Source organism: Polypterus senegalus, chromosome 9, assembly GCF_016835505.1.
Source record: "Polypterus senegalus isolate Bchr_013 chromosome 9, ASM1683550v1, whole genome shotgun sequence".
NCBI classification, from domain to species: Eukaryota; Metazoa; Chordata; class Cladistia; order Polypteriformes; family Polypteridae; genus Polypterus; species Polypterus senegalus.
In genome coordinates this window covers 173,400,336-173,417,777 of record NC_053162.1, presented here as the reverse complement: position 1 = coordinate 173,417,777, position 17,442 = coordinate 173,400,336, and the positions used below count along the sequence as shown (strand labels likewise).

Sequence of the window (17,442 nt, the reverse complement as noted above, 5' to 3'; positions counted from 1 at the left end):
TGTTCATACAATTTATGTCTTCATTTCACCTCAAGGATAGCAAGTATACAATAATAAAAACCTGCAGCTACTGCAGTTCTTCAGGTCCAAATGTTAATCCCAAGGATAGCATAATGTAAAACAAAATAATATTTTCAAAAACATTTAAACCACTTTTGATTCCTAGGGTATTACGTGGCCAGGTCATTTGATTCCTATGCAATTTCACAAATGTCTTGAGCATATGGAGGGAAGGTTGAAATGAAAACATTTCCCCTTGTCTGGTACCTGATTTGGTTGTTGGACAGATGGAGCTCTTTCAATTTCAGCTGTTTATCCAGTTTTTCGATTTTCTGAATCATGTTGTTGCTTAGGTGCAAGATTTGCAGTTTTTCTAGCTTCTCCAAGTTTTCAATAAACTTAAGAATGAGAACAAACAAATGTAATTCATTAGAAAAATAAATATTTAGAAAAGTCACCACAAAGACCATGTTCTGGTATCCTGTAAGTGTCACAAAATAAATTGATGTCATTAAAATATCGGAAAAATCTAGTATATTTGAGTATTTTTCACTATATTTATTAATTTATTTTTAACATAGAATTATAAAATTATAATTAGAATGCATGCCATTAACCATTTCATTTCTGAATGTATTTAGTTCTCTCTCAAATTCTAAAGATATACTGTTAGGTTTTGTACCAGTCTGGCATTGTGCGCTAAGACCCACCTGTTCTCTGCTACTTTTGGAATACGGCATTGATATTTTGTCTCTGACATTTACTTTGCTGCTTACTTTGACAGGTGCTGTTATCCTGTTTTCCTTATGTCCCTAAGTTTATTTTCTATATAAATAAATTTTGATTAGATTCGATAAAAAGGGTTACACATATGAATACATTATAGCACAAGACTTGAACAACACAGAGGGCCTTCCACATACCTTGCATAAATGTTTCCCTTCAGTTTCATAAAGGCTCCATATAATTAGAATGACTTTTGCAGGGTGTTACTAGATGTTTACTTTATTAATTACAGGGCCCTTATAAATTTGTTAAAAACATCTTTTAATTGTTCAATATTTCTAACTGGAACGAAAACTAGAAAGCACATCACCTCTACAAGATTGTGAAACCCTTGTCTCAGTGCCATAAGCAATTCAGTGCTGTCATACCTTGAGCTTCTTGCCTCCACTCTTTGCCAATGAGAGGTTTAAAGACTGCACCAGTGCTAGATTCTCCTGCTGAGATATTTTCTTTATCAGTCCTTCAGTTAAATAACGAATGCCAGGATTTGGCTTTTCACCTGAGAAACAAACCATATTAAGTTTGTACACTGTATTTATTTACCTGATACTTGTGGCAAAAAATTGCTTATATTTTCTTTGATGTTAAGAATTATATACTTGTGTATATAAATAAAATCCTACAATTCTGATTTGAGTGCTGAACAGAGTGCTGTCTGGGACAAAACAATCAATGGCCACAGTGTGCCACATTAGAAAACACACTGCTCTGATGAGATAATGATTCTTCTAGAAGCCAGTGTGTTCCGTATGATGCATGGCCTTTTAAATAGGTTTCACTTTTGAGAATGAAGTAACATGTTGGTGTAGCCCCTTAAACTGTATCATGTGGAAGTCACAAAATGCCTTTAAAGTGTTTAAATGCCCCATCTGAATAAATTCATGAGGCACAAGGCACCCATATGGATTCACAAAGAGTGCCATGCCCTTACTCCCTTTCTGTGTCTACTGATGTTACAGCAGAGGAATCTTTTTCAGTCTTGATCATGCAAAGCGCAAGTGGCTGCTGGTTTCAGTCAAAACAACTTGTCAACCTGCGGCCTACATCTACTTTTATTTAAATCATTTCTAACGATACCTCTTTTTTCTGTTTCTATCTCTACGCTTTGAAAGAAAAAAAAAAAAAGACCAAAGCTGAATGGATTATGCAGAACACTGAATTCACCCTCAATGAACCACTGAGAAGATCTTGTTATCTAGGTCTTGTTTAATTTTTTTTATTAAACTACTTAAATAGTTGCTGAAATTTGCTTGTAAGAGCCATTTTCCTTGTTCTATAAGAGTCATGAATATTTTACTAGATGACAATGCATAATCTATGAGAGGTTCCTAAAACCCCCCCTAAATAGAATTATATTGGTATATTCTTGCCATTTCTAACAGCTTTGAGTAAACAATATTCTTCAGTTAGTGACCAGCCTTGCCTTGTGTAAGGTGTGGATGGCATAAGGTTTTAAACCGTGCCTGAGCATATGCCTAAGGCCTACGGGCCTTTTAAGTGTGTGTGAAGTAAATATTTAAGAAAACCACTTAATTCATGTGCTGTGCCGTATGCTAAAGGCATACAGAAGAAGAAGCTAGGAATCTTCGAGTATATAAGAATTTTAGAATCTCTAAGTAGAGAAGAAGTAAAGAACTTTTAAGTACAGAAATAACTAAAGTTTCTCAAGAAAAGCTAAGTTTAGACAAGACACATTTTTCCCTTTTTTTGCCTTTTATTCTACATGTGTAACTATTTTTGCTTTTATTCTTGTGTGGATTATCTGCATTTACCTTTCACTAAATATTTTTAAAATGAACTTTTGGACTGTGAGATTTCTTTCGACACACATTTTATCCGTGCTTGACCACACCTTATATTGCGGCAGCTACATTGCTAATCAGAAAAGGGCCACAAAGCTATTTGGAACAGAGTTAGAATCTTCTCAGGAAGGGCCAAAATGACCGCAAGGGCATAACAAAGACTTATTTAAGAAGTAATGGAGGATCTAAGAAAAACATGCAATAAAACTGCAAGCCTCTCTAGCATCATCTAGGTTACAAGACTCTGTGATAAGAAAGAGACTGAGGAAAAAATGGGATTAATGGTAAAGTAGCAAAGAATCATTTGCTATCCAACAGTAACATCATTGCTTGTCATACATTTGCAAAGAAACACCTGGATGTTTTGGAGTAATCTGCGTTTGATTTGTTTGTCCATAGCACAACTCTTTGGAAGATACACATCGCATTATGGTTGGTGTTCTATAGTAAGAGCATCCTACCTACAATAAAATATGATTTGTTTCTAGTGTGATGGTGTTGGATACTTTTAAAAAAATTTTGGTATTTAAGAAACCATAAATTCTTAATTTTACCAGAATATTCTTAAAAAGAATGACTGATCATCTGTCTGTGACAAGAAGGTGCAGTGTAATTGGATTACGCAGCAGGTTAATGATCCAAAACACAAAGTAAGCCTACAACTGAATGCCTCAGAAGAAACAAAGTTAAAGTTTTGCAGTGGCCTAGTAAAAGTCTTGAGTTGAACCCAAAACAGATGCTGTGGTGGGACCTGATATGAGCAGTTCACGTTTTCAAGTTTACCAATACATCTGAAATAAACCAGAAGAGTGGGTGAAAATTGCTTAACAGTAATGTGAAAGAGTGATATCAAAATACAGGAAGTGTTTAGTTGCTACTATTGTAGCTGAAGGTGCTACATACAAGTATTAAAACTGTGGGGGAAATGCATTTATCTCATGAGTGTTCAGGGCACTGGCCTAATAAATAATCATTTAAAGACTTTAGTGCATGATAACGTAGGTCCTCCTTTCTCTAATACTGCATTTCGGCTGAAATTCTGAGGCAATTCATTGTGTAAAATATGCAAACACATATTAAGGGGCCAAATACTTTTTCACAGCACTGCATTTGTAATGTATTATTGGCATTTTCCATTAGAATTTAGAATTGACAGATTCCAAAAAATATCAAATTAAAAGTGTAGATGTAAAAATAAAGTAAATGACTCTTAAGTATTAAAATCTATGATTGCAATATGTTGTTCTTTTTCAATTTATTTTAGAAGAGAAAAATGTATAATTGGGTATACTTTAGTTAGGTTGCTGCACAGCATATTATACTTATATACTGTAGGATATTCAACAGTTTTATAAAATGTTCTAAAATACTCAAGTTGTCAGGTCTGAAAATGCAAATTATATTTTAGAAAATTGGCTGGGTTAATTATGGAAATTTAAAAAAGAATGTCAGGAAATAATGCATGATGAAGAAACTGGGTAAACTAAAATGGTGTTGTTAACATTATTGTACAACAAAATAAATTAAAAAAAAAAAAAGAAAACACAAGCAGCGGAACCCCTTTAACCCGATCGCTCCCAAAAATTATTTCTACATAAGTACTGCACAGATTACCATTATTTTCCTGTAATTCAGAGCCACCGGCATCACTCTCCTCTGTGAAAGTCACTTGTTGACCAATTGCTTTAGGGAAACTAACAGGAGAAGGAGTCCTTGTCCTTGGATTGGACAGAGAGGAGCCTGGGCTTAGGGAGCGTGGTGGAGACAAAAACACCTTCCCTCCAGTGGCTTTCTGCTGCTTACTTTTCTTCATGATGGCTGAAACTCTTAGTCAAGCATGTCATAGAAATCTATAAAATAAGTCAAGAGGATCAGTGAGCACGTTATTTAAGTTAATAATCCTGTGTTTAGTTTCAGACGTAGCATGCTGGAAAAAAATGTCCTGAAATAATTTATTCATTTCACATTTTAAATTAAGATGGTCATAATTTACATTGGAATTGTGATTTCGGCTACACTTTTAAACACATGACCAAGGTATGATTTTATTTTAATTTAACGAATCAGTGTAGGATTTGCCAACTGTTAATAAACATACAGAGAAAGTGATTTAAATATTAGGTATTCATATATTTCTAACCCTCACAATGACTTTGGGTCAAATTTGACACACTTTGTGCTTGAAATCAGAAAAAGCACCCTACATTTCATCCGTTCAGAATGAAGCTTTGTAGCATTTCCTCAATTCATCTGGAATATTTAAGAGTGTCTTCAAGTGCACTCTGTGATGTATTGTCATCCTAGTTAAGACTGGTTTCATCCCAATGCTTGATTCTACAACAAGCAGCTACAGAAAAGAGATATTTTTTTTTCTCTTAAATGTAACTTGGAGGCATCGTTCAAATTTATACAAGAAGCTAAGTTTCTGGAGTGGGAGAATGGCAGAGTCTTGTGGAATGTAATGGCTAAATAACAGAACTCCAAACCAAAAGACTGATAATTCAGTTCCTGCCTCTGTCTCACTGTGTGATCCTGAGGAATTCATTAACATTCCTGTGCTCTAAATGTACAAAAAAATGAAATCCCAGCAAATGGAGGAAATCAGTAACATTAAATAGATAACTATGAGCAACAGCAAATGTTTATGTTTAGAAGAGTAAGATAAAGTAAACGGATATGAATAATGGCTTTTGTCTTGGCAGTGACTTACAGGGAACTCAGTGTATTTAAAACCCTTCTCTTTCTGCATATGTTATTGTGATGTGAATTTGATTTTAAGTGAAAAAACATGCCATTTTTGTCCATCAGTCTGCTCAATAACCTATAATGACAAGGACAAAACATTTTCAGAAAGTTTTGCAAATTTATTAAAAATCCAAAACTGAAATTTGTCATTCATTTAAGTATTCAGACTCTTAAGTCATTATTCTGCAGAAGGTCCTATGGCAGCAGTTACAACTTTCAGTCTTCTTAGGTAAGTCTCTACAGGTTTTGCACACTTGGATTTGGGCAGTTTGTCCTATTCTTCCTAGTAGATTCTCTCAGGCTTTGTTTAATTGGACAGGAAGCACCAGAAAGTTCCATATTCCGGACTCTCCTCAGATGTTCTACAGACTTTTAAGTCTAGGCCACTCACGGGCAGTCAGAGACTTTTCCTGAAGCTACTCCACACCCATGAGCAGGCTCAGGCATTCTGGAGCAGGTTTTCTTCAAGGAGCTCTCTGGATTTGGCTGCGTTCATTCTTCCCTCATTTCTGACCAGTCTGGCTGTTCCTATTCTGAGAAGAATGATGCTGCCGCCACTATGCTTCACTGTTGGGATGGTAATAGACAGGTGCTCAGCAATGTCTGGTCTTCATCAGACAAAGTGCACAGAGTTTTTTGCAAACAGTTCAATTGTGCCTCAGCAAACCAAAGAATATTTTCCTCCGCTCTCAGAATACTCTAAATGTCTTTTATTCAAATGTGTCTTCCATTTAACCACTGTTGGAGTGCTGTTAAAATGGTTGTCCTTCCAACAGGTTCTCCAAACAGCAGTCTTCCGTTAGTGACCATTAGGTTCTTGGACACCTCCCTGACTAAGGTCATTGTTGCCTGGTCACAGTCAACTCTAGGAAACATTCCTGATAGTTCCAAAATTCTTGCATTACATTGTCATTGAGGTCACGGTGTCCCTTGGGACACTCACAGCTTTAGAGATGGTTGAATACCTTTTTTGTTGATCTATGCCTCACCACAGTTTTATTATAGAGGTTTATAAAGAGTTCCTTGAATTTCATGGCTTGACATGCAGTGTGACCTGTGGACTGTATATACACAGGTACATGGATTCCTTTCTGATCGTTGTCCAATCATTTCAATTTGCCACTGGTGGACTCCAATCAAGTTCTAGACACATTTCAAGGATAATTAAAGCAAACAAGATGCACCTGACTACAATTTGGAACTGGAACAGCAAAGACCCTAAATACTGATATAAAGGAGAGATTTCAGTTTAGGATTTTTTAATAAAATGGCAAATCGATCCATTTAGAATTCATTCTACAACACCATTAAATGTGCAGAAAGTGAAGAGGTCTGAATACTTTCTAAGTCCACGGAATACGTTATAGCCTCACGGCAGGCAATACAGGGTTTTAGCAAACGCTTAACTGCTTGCTATTCAGCTTGACAAAATGAAATTAGTTTATATGGTACAGAGAGGTATTTATCATAACTGAAATTTTATATAGCGGCTTTCACATCGTACACCATCACGAGGCACTTTATGAAGCAAACGACATTATATTTCAAAACGGATTTTCAAACGATATTACATTTTAATTGACATTATAATACACGATCGCGTAATATAAAGCATGAGGCAAGAAAGGATTATTCATCATTCGGTTTTTGTTTTTTTTTCCTTCTTTTGACGACGCTGAAATTTTATATTTAAAAATCAAAACCCGTACTTACAAGTGACAGTGGCGAGGGCCGTTCTCCTGTATGGGAATTTGCTTGGATAAGTTACCATAGCAACCCAAACCTCCACTTCAACTACGCGGCTACCGGTCAGTACCTGAGATTAAAAGTGACAGTCAGTAGCAAGGCAGCCCCTCATGAGGCTTTGTCTACATCCGCTGTCTCCAGTAAAAAAAGCATTCGAAACGTCTTCTTTCATTCGTCTCCACTTTTGGGAAGAAAATGGGGAAGTTGCAACGGGAGCGACGCTCAGAGCAGCACAACCATCAGGGAGGCGCGCTTATAACTGACGTCAACAACGCGACTTTTTTTCATTTTCCCTGGGGAGGGGCGGGTAGGAAATGGGCGGGAGAGAGAGAGCGCAATGGCGCGCGGCGTAGGCTTGCAGTGGCGCATTTTGACGTTGACGTCGCCACAGCGTCGGAGCGCGGCAAATTCTTTAATTGCTAATAGAAAACATTGTTGTGCAAAAAAAAAAAAGAATAAACTGCTGCACTGAAGTACTGTTTAAAGGTAATATAATGTAAATTATTGATAAATGCAGAAGAGTTCAACAATTGTTGATAAAAAAATGGAAACCTTATCCTTTGTGGCGATTTCTGTTAAAAATATAATTTCAATGTTTTTTCAAAAAGAATATAATTTGCTCATTAAGACTATTCTGTCCGCATTTCTAAGAAACAAAGAGTTCTTTTCTGGCAAAGAGTTCTTTTTCAAATTCTGTTGCAATAATTCCTGTCTTCCTTTATTATTAATCCAAGGACTTGAATTTAGACATAATGTTCTTTCAAATAAAGCAATACGTAGTTCTTTTAGCACTCTATTATATCCAACGTATTCAAATATGAATTCCATATCATAAGTTTATCCAGAGAACACTGCACCTCATTTAAGAAAATCTAAAGAAATAGTTTTTTTTAATTGTAAAAGCTGTATGCTCTTCTAAGGAATTTTTAAGACAACAATTTGGTTTTGATTGAACTGTGAATTTTGTAGTGATACTGAAACAATCGATCATTTATTTTTAATTTTTTATATATTCCAAGAAGTTCTTGTATGATTTGCATAAGTGGCTACACCAAAAAGATTTTCTACTTTGATTGTTTCTCTGGAGATTATAACTTTTGCTTTCATCATTCAAAAAGATGACCTTTTTGTTCATTTCTCATTATTTTAGACATTTTTTGTTATTCAGAAATGTAAATGTCTTAACATGACTTCTTGTTTCTTTTTTCAAAATGACATGGATACATATTTCTTTGCCTTAATGTATATGAAAAAGAAATGCTAAAAGACTGGTAAATGTTATCATGGAATACAGTTTAATGGAAATGTAATAATTCCTTTATCCCTATCTAAATCTATCTATATATATAATTCACTAAGGCAAGACAACCATGGAAAGCACGTCGGAAGGGGCGTGGATTCACTAAGCCGACAAGTGAGACACCTATGGCGCACGCAGGAAGGAGCCACGCCCACCAACTCCAAGACCATTGGATACGACGACAACTCGCAGGGCCACGCCCACCAACTCGGGACGACACGGAAAAAATGGCGTCATTTATATTCGTCTTGTCGTAGAGGCCACATGCAGTGCAGGTCAGGTTAATGTCATGTGCATGTCATGCACCTCCGCGCTACGTTGACTGTTCATAGAGGCATGTTTCTCGCGGAGGTGAATCGCCATATGCAGCATGTGAAACGGTTTGCGAGGGGTATCCCATGGGATCCTTAAAACAATCCTTTACAACTGAGGTTAAAGCACAAAGAAGTAAGCAGTCTTTAAAAACGACTTTTCGATTACGACACACGACCGCGTGCACCATAGCAAACTGTTTTACACGCTACATACAGCTGTTCGCATCCGCGACAAACATGCGTCTTCTTAGATGCTCCTGCAGGAACACAGAAGACGTTTTCCTGCCCACCAACACTCCTTTTTCACCGGCCTGCGTCTACCCTCACTCTCTGGGCATTCACACTGCCTGCCCATTTGCCCGGATGCAAAAACTCACCGACCACCCAGTTAGTCCCTTTCGTCTGTAGTAAGAGTCCACATGCACGTCTGGTGTTTGTTATGCTGCAGGTTCACTATTGTGTTGTATTTTGCTCTCTCCAGAGTTCCATCTTTTCATTCACTTACTGTTGTATTCTCACACCAACCCGTTTTAGACATCCGTGTCTTTCCAGAAGTGTTTAGCATTCAATAAATAATTATGCATGAGATTGACCGTGTGTCTACCCAGCGCAGAGAGGCGTGGGTAAGCCGTTGAACCCCATTCGGGCTGCAAGCCATGGAATTCCCACTAAGTGTGACTCATTACGTCCCTACCCTTTGTGCACACCCCCCTCCTACCGTGGTTGGGTATCTTGGTGGATTATATATAGAAAAGCAGCCAAAACCGAGGGGTATCCCATGGGGTCCTTAAAACATTCCTTTACAACTGAGGTTAAAACACAATGAAGTAAGCAGTCTTTAAAAACTTTTTCGGTTATGATGCACGACCACGTGCACCATGGCAAACAAGTTTTACACGCTACATACAGTAATTCGCATCCACGACAAACATGCGTCTTCTTAGATGCTCCTGCACTTTGTTCACACCCCCCTACCACCTCGCTACTACCGTGGTCAGGTGTCTTGGTGGATTATATATAGAAAGGCAGCCAAAACCGCACAGAGCAATGAAAAGTCTAGAGTTCCATCTTTTCGTTCACTTTCTGTTGTATCCTCAAACCCTCCCTTTTTAGACAACTGTGTCTTTCCAGAAGTGTTCAGCCATCAATAAATAATTATATGCCGTTTGTTATGCCGCAGGTTCACTATTGTGTTGTATTTTGCTCTCTCCAGAGTTCCATCATTTCATTCGCTTACTGTTGTATTCTCACACCAACCCATTTTAGACAACCGTGTCTTTCCAGATGTGTTTAGCATTCAATAAATAATTATGCATGACATTGAGCGTGTGTTTACTCGGCGTGGGTAAGCCGTTGAACCCCATTTGGGCTGCAAACCATGGAATTCCCACTAAGTGCGACTCATACGCTCCCACTGGTTGCGTCCCTACCCTTTGTACACACCCCTCTCCCACCTCGCTACTACCGTGGTCGGGTGTCTTGGTGGATTATATATAGAAAAGCAGCCAAAACCGCACAGAGCAATGAAAAGTCTATGTCAGTCACAGGTACATCTGGACTGTGTAAAGACGACGACTCAAGTGACAAGTTGGAGCTGGGCACATGAGCGGGCAGTGCATACTAAACGAGAAATCAGCAGACTAGCATGACGGAGGGAGCGGAATGGATGTCCTTCTCCTCTCCTCCTGTTCCACAATCCGCGCCGTGCACCCCCATCTCTCCGTCTGGCAGGAGAAGGCGCGATTGCGGTCCGGCAGTTTTCAGTCACGGACGATTGTGTGTTGGTTCGTTCTGTGCATTGTTACAATGTTGCTTTGCTTGCGGATTTATTACATTACAGATTTTTCAAATGTTAATTTTCTCCCTGTGCTTAAAAATCATTTAAAAACCGTCCTGATTATGCAGCGTATGGTACGCCGTGGGTTGGCTAGTTATTTGTATTTTATGATTTTCAATATAGTGGCATAGTGGTATCACTGATGGCTTGGTAGCAGAGAGACAACTGCTCACATCCCTGGTGCTTCCTGTGTGGAGCTTGCATGTTCTCCCCATGTCCTTGTGGGGTTCCTCTAGGTGCTTCAGTTTCCTGTCGTAGTCCCATGAAGCAGTTCTGTTGGTTGCTGTGGGGGCTGCCAGTGGGAGCTGAAGGGATTCATAATCCTTACTTTTTGGGACTTCTGATTGACCTGGAAGTACTTCCATCAGGCTATGCCCTAGCACCAGAAGTATTTCCAGGTCTGGCATAAAAGAAGCCACTCAACCTCATCCAAGTAAGTTGGAGTCAGTTGGAAATGGACAAAGTTTGAATGGGAGATGTGGAGAAAGAGACAGAAGAATTGTTATTACTATCGTGCCTTTGTTGAAACCTTTGTAAGGTATTTTTGTATAATAAATATTTGTGTTTGCGCCTGGGACTTGTGTCTGCGCAGTTGTTTTTGGGGTGCTGCAACACCCCCTACTGGTCACTGCGTTACACATGGAACTAACATCTAAATTACTCACAACACGTATACAGGAACATCTCAGTGCTGTCAGAAGGAAGGACCCACAGTCTCTGATTTATGCACATACAAGTTCCACTGGACTCGCATTTAACTGGGACACTGTGAAACTAAAATTCAGGACCAATACCAAGAGTGCTAGAGAGCTGGCTAAAGCTTGGCTCTCTAATGAAAACACCATTAACAGACACTTGGACTTGAACCCAGCATATGTATTCTTAAAAAGAAGAACATCCAAATAACAAATAAAGACTTTATGACCAATACCTTCCAAGCCTCATCTTATTAATCCACGCCCCTCTTACAATATAGTATTTAACAACAGACTGTTTAATTTAGACATTTTTTGTTCACTCATCATACTTTGTCCATTAAGTGTCACATGGACCCAAAACCTATCCCAGGAGCATTTAGCATAACACAGGCGTCACTACCAGATGAGACACCACTCTAACGTAGGGCATCCTAAACTCATTTATACTACGTCAATATACAGTAGACATGCCTAAGAAAAAGTTGGAGGAAGCTGTAGTGTGCAGAGAAAACTCATTGAAAATATGTAATCTTCATTATTTGACCAGGTTCCTAGATCTATAAGGCAGTACAAATAACTCCTGCACCACTGTGACACTTTATCTCTTACATGTTTAATCCAAATATGGTTGGTTATGAAAAAAAATTAAAAACTGTTGCTTTGTGAAGAAAGAAGGATAATTTATTTTTATTAAAAATTACAATGTTTGTTGGCATAACATACTATACTCAAAACTACCTAATCCAATTCAGAGTCTTTGGAAACCAGTGCCTATACTGGCAGTATCAAGTACAGGTCAGGAACCAACCCTGGATGGCCATCCACACTAACACACACAAACACACATGATCCATTTCTAATCACCAGTCCATCTGACATTATCTCCTTGGGTGTATGTGGGGTGTAAACTGACACGGACACTGGGAGAATGTGCAGAATCTACCTAGATGATAGTTGGGCTAGGAATTTGTCAGCATTTTTAACCTCTGTGGTAACATGCTGTCCTTTTTGTTGACATAATTGATTCGTTTATCTGACTGTTTGCTGAGGTCAAATAGAATAAACACAGTCTTGTAATCAAAGTTCCCCTTAACATTAATTTTTAAAAGCAGGAAAGCTTTCAGTTTTTAAAAAAAAATAATTGCACCAATTATTTGGAAACTTTGACAGAAAAAAATAAGCATATAAACACTAAAAATATCCAAATGATCATTGCATCATTTTTTTCAGCTACTGTAGTACTTGTAGTTTAATTTTTGTAAACATAAATAGACAATTTAGATACATCAAATTGACTGGACATGTGTCTATTATTCATCTCACATGTGAATGACCTTCTTGTCTGAAGAGCTATATTCCCGTAAATTTTTAAAGTTTACCTTTACGGTAACTGCTTGGCCGTGAATAAAATTTCATTTGCTTTGCTGCAATCATGTGTGCTTGTAAACTGTTTGCTAAATATCCTTTTGGAATAGTCTCTGGATCTTGGCAACACTGTGTTAGGAAAACAGATTTAGAAAATTAATGAATAGATTAAATTTACTTAAGTTACAAGTGTCACAGTTTAAATTTGCTCTTATGTTTTGTCCTTACGAAGACAAAATAATGAGTGCATGTTAATAGTCATGAAGCCTCTGGGTATGCATGTATACGCCATTCAGGTTTTTATATCCATTTCATGCACTTCACAATCACAGGTCACAGTGTGCTTACTATTTAAAAACAAAGTGACATAAAATAAGGGGATACCTTTGGGTAGTGCTCATTTGAAAATGTTGCTATATAAAATAATGTTTAATAATTGCAAATTTGTTTATCCTTTTGTATTTTAAATCCAAATTTAATTGTGTTGCTTGAAGGGCCTTGTGAGGCCCTAGTTCTGTCAAAGGTTCTGCATGAAATAAAGTTCAAATGTTTTAGTTGACTGAATCAATCTCTTTCGAAGAGTAACAACCCAAAATAAAATAAAGTGAATGTTGATTTTAGGTATATATTCATCTTTGAGGAAACAAACTCTTGTAAGAAGTATACCAAACACAAAAATGATCCATTGACAATAAAAACTACAGGGAATAACACATTATTATGAATCATTTGGTAGATTAGCTTCTTTAATATTTGTCCTCATATCTGGACTTGGTTTTTCAGTAAATACTTACATTTTTAAGGGCATAATTTCTAGACAATTAATTAAAGAATGTATTTTGTTTGATAGCTAAATAATCTGTATCCATTCATTAACATTATCAGGAAAGGGGCCAACATCATCACAGCAAATATACAAATCTTTATAGGTTTAATGGCTTATAGCTATTAATATCTTAATACAGTGGTGTGAAAAACTATTTTCCCCCTTCCTGATTTCTTATTCTTTTGCATGTTTGTCACACAAAATGTTTCTGATCATCAAACACATTTAACCATTAGTCAAATATAACACAAGTAAACACAAAATGCAGTTTTTAAATGATGGTTTTTATTATTTAGGGAGAAAAAAAATCCAAACCTACATGGCCCTGTGTGAAAAAGTAATTGCCCCCTTGTTAAAAAATAACCTAACTGTGGTGTATCACACCTGAGTTCAATTTCCGTAGCCACCCCAGACCTGATTTACTGCCACACCTGTTTCAATCAAGAAGTCATTTAAATAGGAGCTGCCTGACACAGAGAAGTAGACCAAAAGCATCTCAAAAGGTAGACATCATGCCAAGATCCAAAGAAATTCAGGAACAAATGAGAACAGAAGTAATTGAGATCTATCAGTCTGGTAAAGGTTATAAAGCCATTTCTAAAGCTTTGGGACTCCAGCGAACCACAGTGAGAGCCATTATCCACAAATGGCAAAAACATGGAACAGTGGTGAACCTTCCCAGGAGTGGCCGGCCGACCAAAATTACCCCAAGAGCGCAGAGACGACTCATCCGAGAGGTCACAAAGACCCCAGGACAACGTCTAAAGAACTGCAGGCCTCACTTGCCTCAATTAAGGTCAGTGTTCACGACTCCACCATAAGAAAGAGACTGGGCAAAAACGGCCTGCATGGCAGATTTCCAAGACGCAAACCACTGTTAAGCAAAAAGAACATTAGGGCTCGTCTCAATTTTGCTAAGAAACATCTCAATGATTGCCAAGACTTTTGGGAAAATACCTTGTGGACTGATGAGACAAAAGTTGAACTTTTTGGAAGGCAAACGTCCGTTACATCTGGCGTAAAAGGAACACAGCATTTCAGAAAAAGAACATCATACCAACAGTAAAATATGGTGGTGGTAGTGTGATGGTCTGGGGTTGTTTTGCTGCTTCAGGACCTGGAAGGCTTGCTGTGATAGATGGAACCATGAATTCTACTGTCTACCAAAAAATCCTGAAGGAGAATGTCCGGCCATCTGTTTGTCAACTCAAGCTGAAGTGATCTTGGGTGCTGCAACAGGACAATAACCCAAAACACACCAGCAAATCCACCTCTGAATGGCTGAAGAAAAACAAAATGAAGACTTTGGAGTGGCCTAGTCAAAGTCCTGACCTTAATCCAATTGAGATGTTATGGCATTACCTTAAAAAGGTGGTTCATGCTAGAAAACCCTCAAATAAAGCTGAATTACAACAATTCTGCAAAGATGAGTGGGCCAAAATTCCTCCAGAGCGCTGTAAAAGACTCATTGCAAGTTATCGCAAACGCTTGATTGCAGTTATTGCTGCTAAGGGTGGCCCAACCAGTTATTAGGTTCAGGGGGCAATTACTTTTTCATACAGGGCCATGTAGGTTTGGATTTTTTTTTCTCCCTAAAATAATAAAAACCATCATTTAAAAACTGCATTTTGTGTTTACTTGTGTTATATTTGACTAATGGTTAAATGTGTTTGATGATCAGAAACATTTTGTGTGACAAACATGCAAAAGAATAAGAAATCAGGAAGGGGGCAAATAGTTTTTCACACCACCGTATGTGGTCAGGTGTAGTTAGTAGTAACAATTTGCAATGTTGTAGAACAGGCATACTGAAGCCAGAAATACAAATACAATAATAAAGTGCCTTCATTATTTAAACCATGGACAAAAGACAATCACAGTGGTTTCGAAAGGCAAAGCTGCTTTGGCATTTGTAATCATTAACAATCGTCAAACAGTAACTCAGCTCTGTTTGTGAAATTTTACTAAATACAAGGGGCTAGCTTGTTGCACATTTTGTCTCTACAACATGCATCTGTGGCACTTGCTTTGCTGTCTGCTATGTATGGGACTGAACAATGCACAGGAAAAAACGTGAGTGTAGTTTATGTTCTTATATTTTCCAGTTTGCAAAGACATATTCCCTGAGGACCTAGAAAGAGGCTATGGGACTTAGGAAAGGTTGCTCTATCTGGAGAGGCGTGATCTAATGCAAACCTCTTTTATTCTGTATAATCTATTTTTCAGTTTGTCCTGTTTATTATACAGACGGTTTTGTTATATTTACAAAAGATGGCTTGAGATAGTCCTGCTTCTGCCTTAAACAAGAGTGTACATGACCATTTAAAGATGCAAAGCAGTTTAACTTATTGCTTGTTGATTCTATATTTGTTAGAGCTGTAAATATAATAATGTTCAGAATTAATCATACTGATAATAAACAATACAGTATTTGAAATGAAATATTTGCAATACATAATATAGTATACATTACAGAATGATTACAGAATTCATTAATAGTATCAGGCAATATAATTAGACAGCTCTTCATACTCTGTAATTCTTTATGAAGTAATGTTTAAGATGGTGGGTTGAAGGTTTGGAACTGTGGAGGAAACAGACATGTATCAAAACAATTTAGTGAAAAAGGTGAGAGCTGTAGGGAAATTCTTAACTTGCAGAGTGCTACTTGTCTTGAGTCATCTATTTTTCGAAAGCTACAGTAGTTTTGCAGATGAGTAAGATTTATTATAATTTGATATGATCACTTCCTGTTCTTACAGTCAGAGTGAAGTACATGTTCAAACATTTCACTAATATAAAATACAAAGCAACATTCAGTATTGTCCAAATATAGTTCAGTAAAACACAGAAATACTATTCCAAGTGGCAGTTTTATATTGTACATCTGAAGTTACCACAGCTCAAGATTGTTTAAGCGCAAGTTTAAAATGTCTGTTATTGGCACCATGTGCCATTATGTGCACTAATATGTAAGTTTCAGAACCACTGTATTACTTAACCTTTTCTTAAATAGATGGATCCCATTTATTCTTTATGGAAATCAAATCATTCCAGCTTTAGTTTGGCTTTTTCGTCAAGAGTTTGTCCCTGGTCTGCTTACTACCATTGGCTGAATGGTGTTTTTACTCACACTAGTGCAGTGGTTCTCAAATATTTTCTGTCATGACCCCTTTTGGAAGCAACTGGCATTTCATTCCCAAAGCCCCATGTACCAAAGCTACCTGTACAATTTTTTGGATCAGTAAGATACACTGTATATGTTTGTGGTTGTATGTGTGTGTGTAAATTAGACATTACAAACAAAATGGGCCAGGTTTTGTTTTATTAAATTAAAATAACATGAACAGCAAGTGAATGTTTCCTTTTACCTTTTTTCAGTAGTTTCTTTTGTGTAGGTATAAATGCAGGACAGTCTTTGTACACTTCAAGTTATCAAAGCAAATTTGTTTCTCTTTTGTCACTATAGTGCTTGATTAGTCTGTGTGCTTTTTCAAAAATATTAAAGAGGAAAGAAATTTCTTAAAGATGAACTGCATTCACCTTTTCTGAGGATGAACAGAAAGTACAATTAATGTAAAAAAAAAATGAAATAAACAATACAAAACAATAACTTGAAAATAATGTTGTTACTTGGCAAGAAGAGAAAATGCCATTTTGTGATAACTCAGGTCTTATTACTTTATTTTGACTCCAGTGAGCACGTCTTTGCATTACACATCTTTTCAAAAGGGGTCTGCAGACTTGATATCAGCACTCAAGCCGTGCACAATTGTTGAGCTTAGATTTGTGCTTTGTTTTCAATGAGGCAACAGCTGAAAATCCAATCTCGGAGATAGGATGTTGCAAAAGGAAAGAGAATACGCGAGATAGGCTTTGTCATATTTTCTTGACTTCAATTTTGAGTGACTACCTTCGTCTGACTTACTTACCTCAGAGGAGTCACTGATTTTTCTTATCGTCCCTATCAAAAATGTGTCAATTGTTTACTTCACATTTTTTGCACTATCCGATAAACAACCC

The 17,442-nt window shown here is 37.3% G+C and overlaps 2 protein-coding genes across 5 annotated transcripts in view; one reads left to right on the top strand and one right to left on the bottom strand.

Moving 5' to 3' along the window:
- The window catches only part of cntrl (centriolin), a 105,461-nt gene extending 98,151 nt beyond the window's left edge, over nt 1-7,310 (bottom strand). For 3 of the 4 annotated variants that reach the window (XR_005634997.1, XM_039764274.1, XM_039764275.1), the window contains exons 1-4: nt 7,047-7,310; nt 4,203-4,438; nt 1,155-1,285; nt 268-398 (exon numbers count right to left, since the gene is read on the bottom strand). Coding sequence is in view for 3 of the 4 variants with exons in the window: in XM_039764274.1 (XP_039620208.1) it covers nt 268-398; nt 1,155-1,285; nt 4,203-4,401 (461 nt within the window). In the remaining variant the exon portion in view is untranslated. The remainder of the gene's footprint in view (nt 1-267; nt 399-1,154; nt 1,286-4,202; nt 4,439-7,046) is intronic. The other variant, XM_039764276.1, reaches the window with a different exon arrangement.
- An 8,054-nt stretch (nt 7,311-15,364) lies between these two features.
- c5 (complement component 5) overlaps nt 15,365-17,442 on the top strand; it is a 93,742-nt gene continuing 91,664 nt past the window's right edge. The window contains exon 1 of the mRNA XM_039764272.1: nt 15,365-15,492. Coding sequence (XP_039620206.1) covers nt 15,428-15,492 — 65 coding nt within the window. The 5' untranslated portion in view covers nt 15,365-15,427. The remainder of the gene's footprint in view (nt 15,493-17,442) is intronic.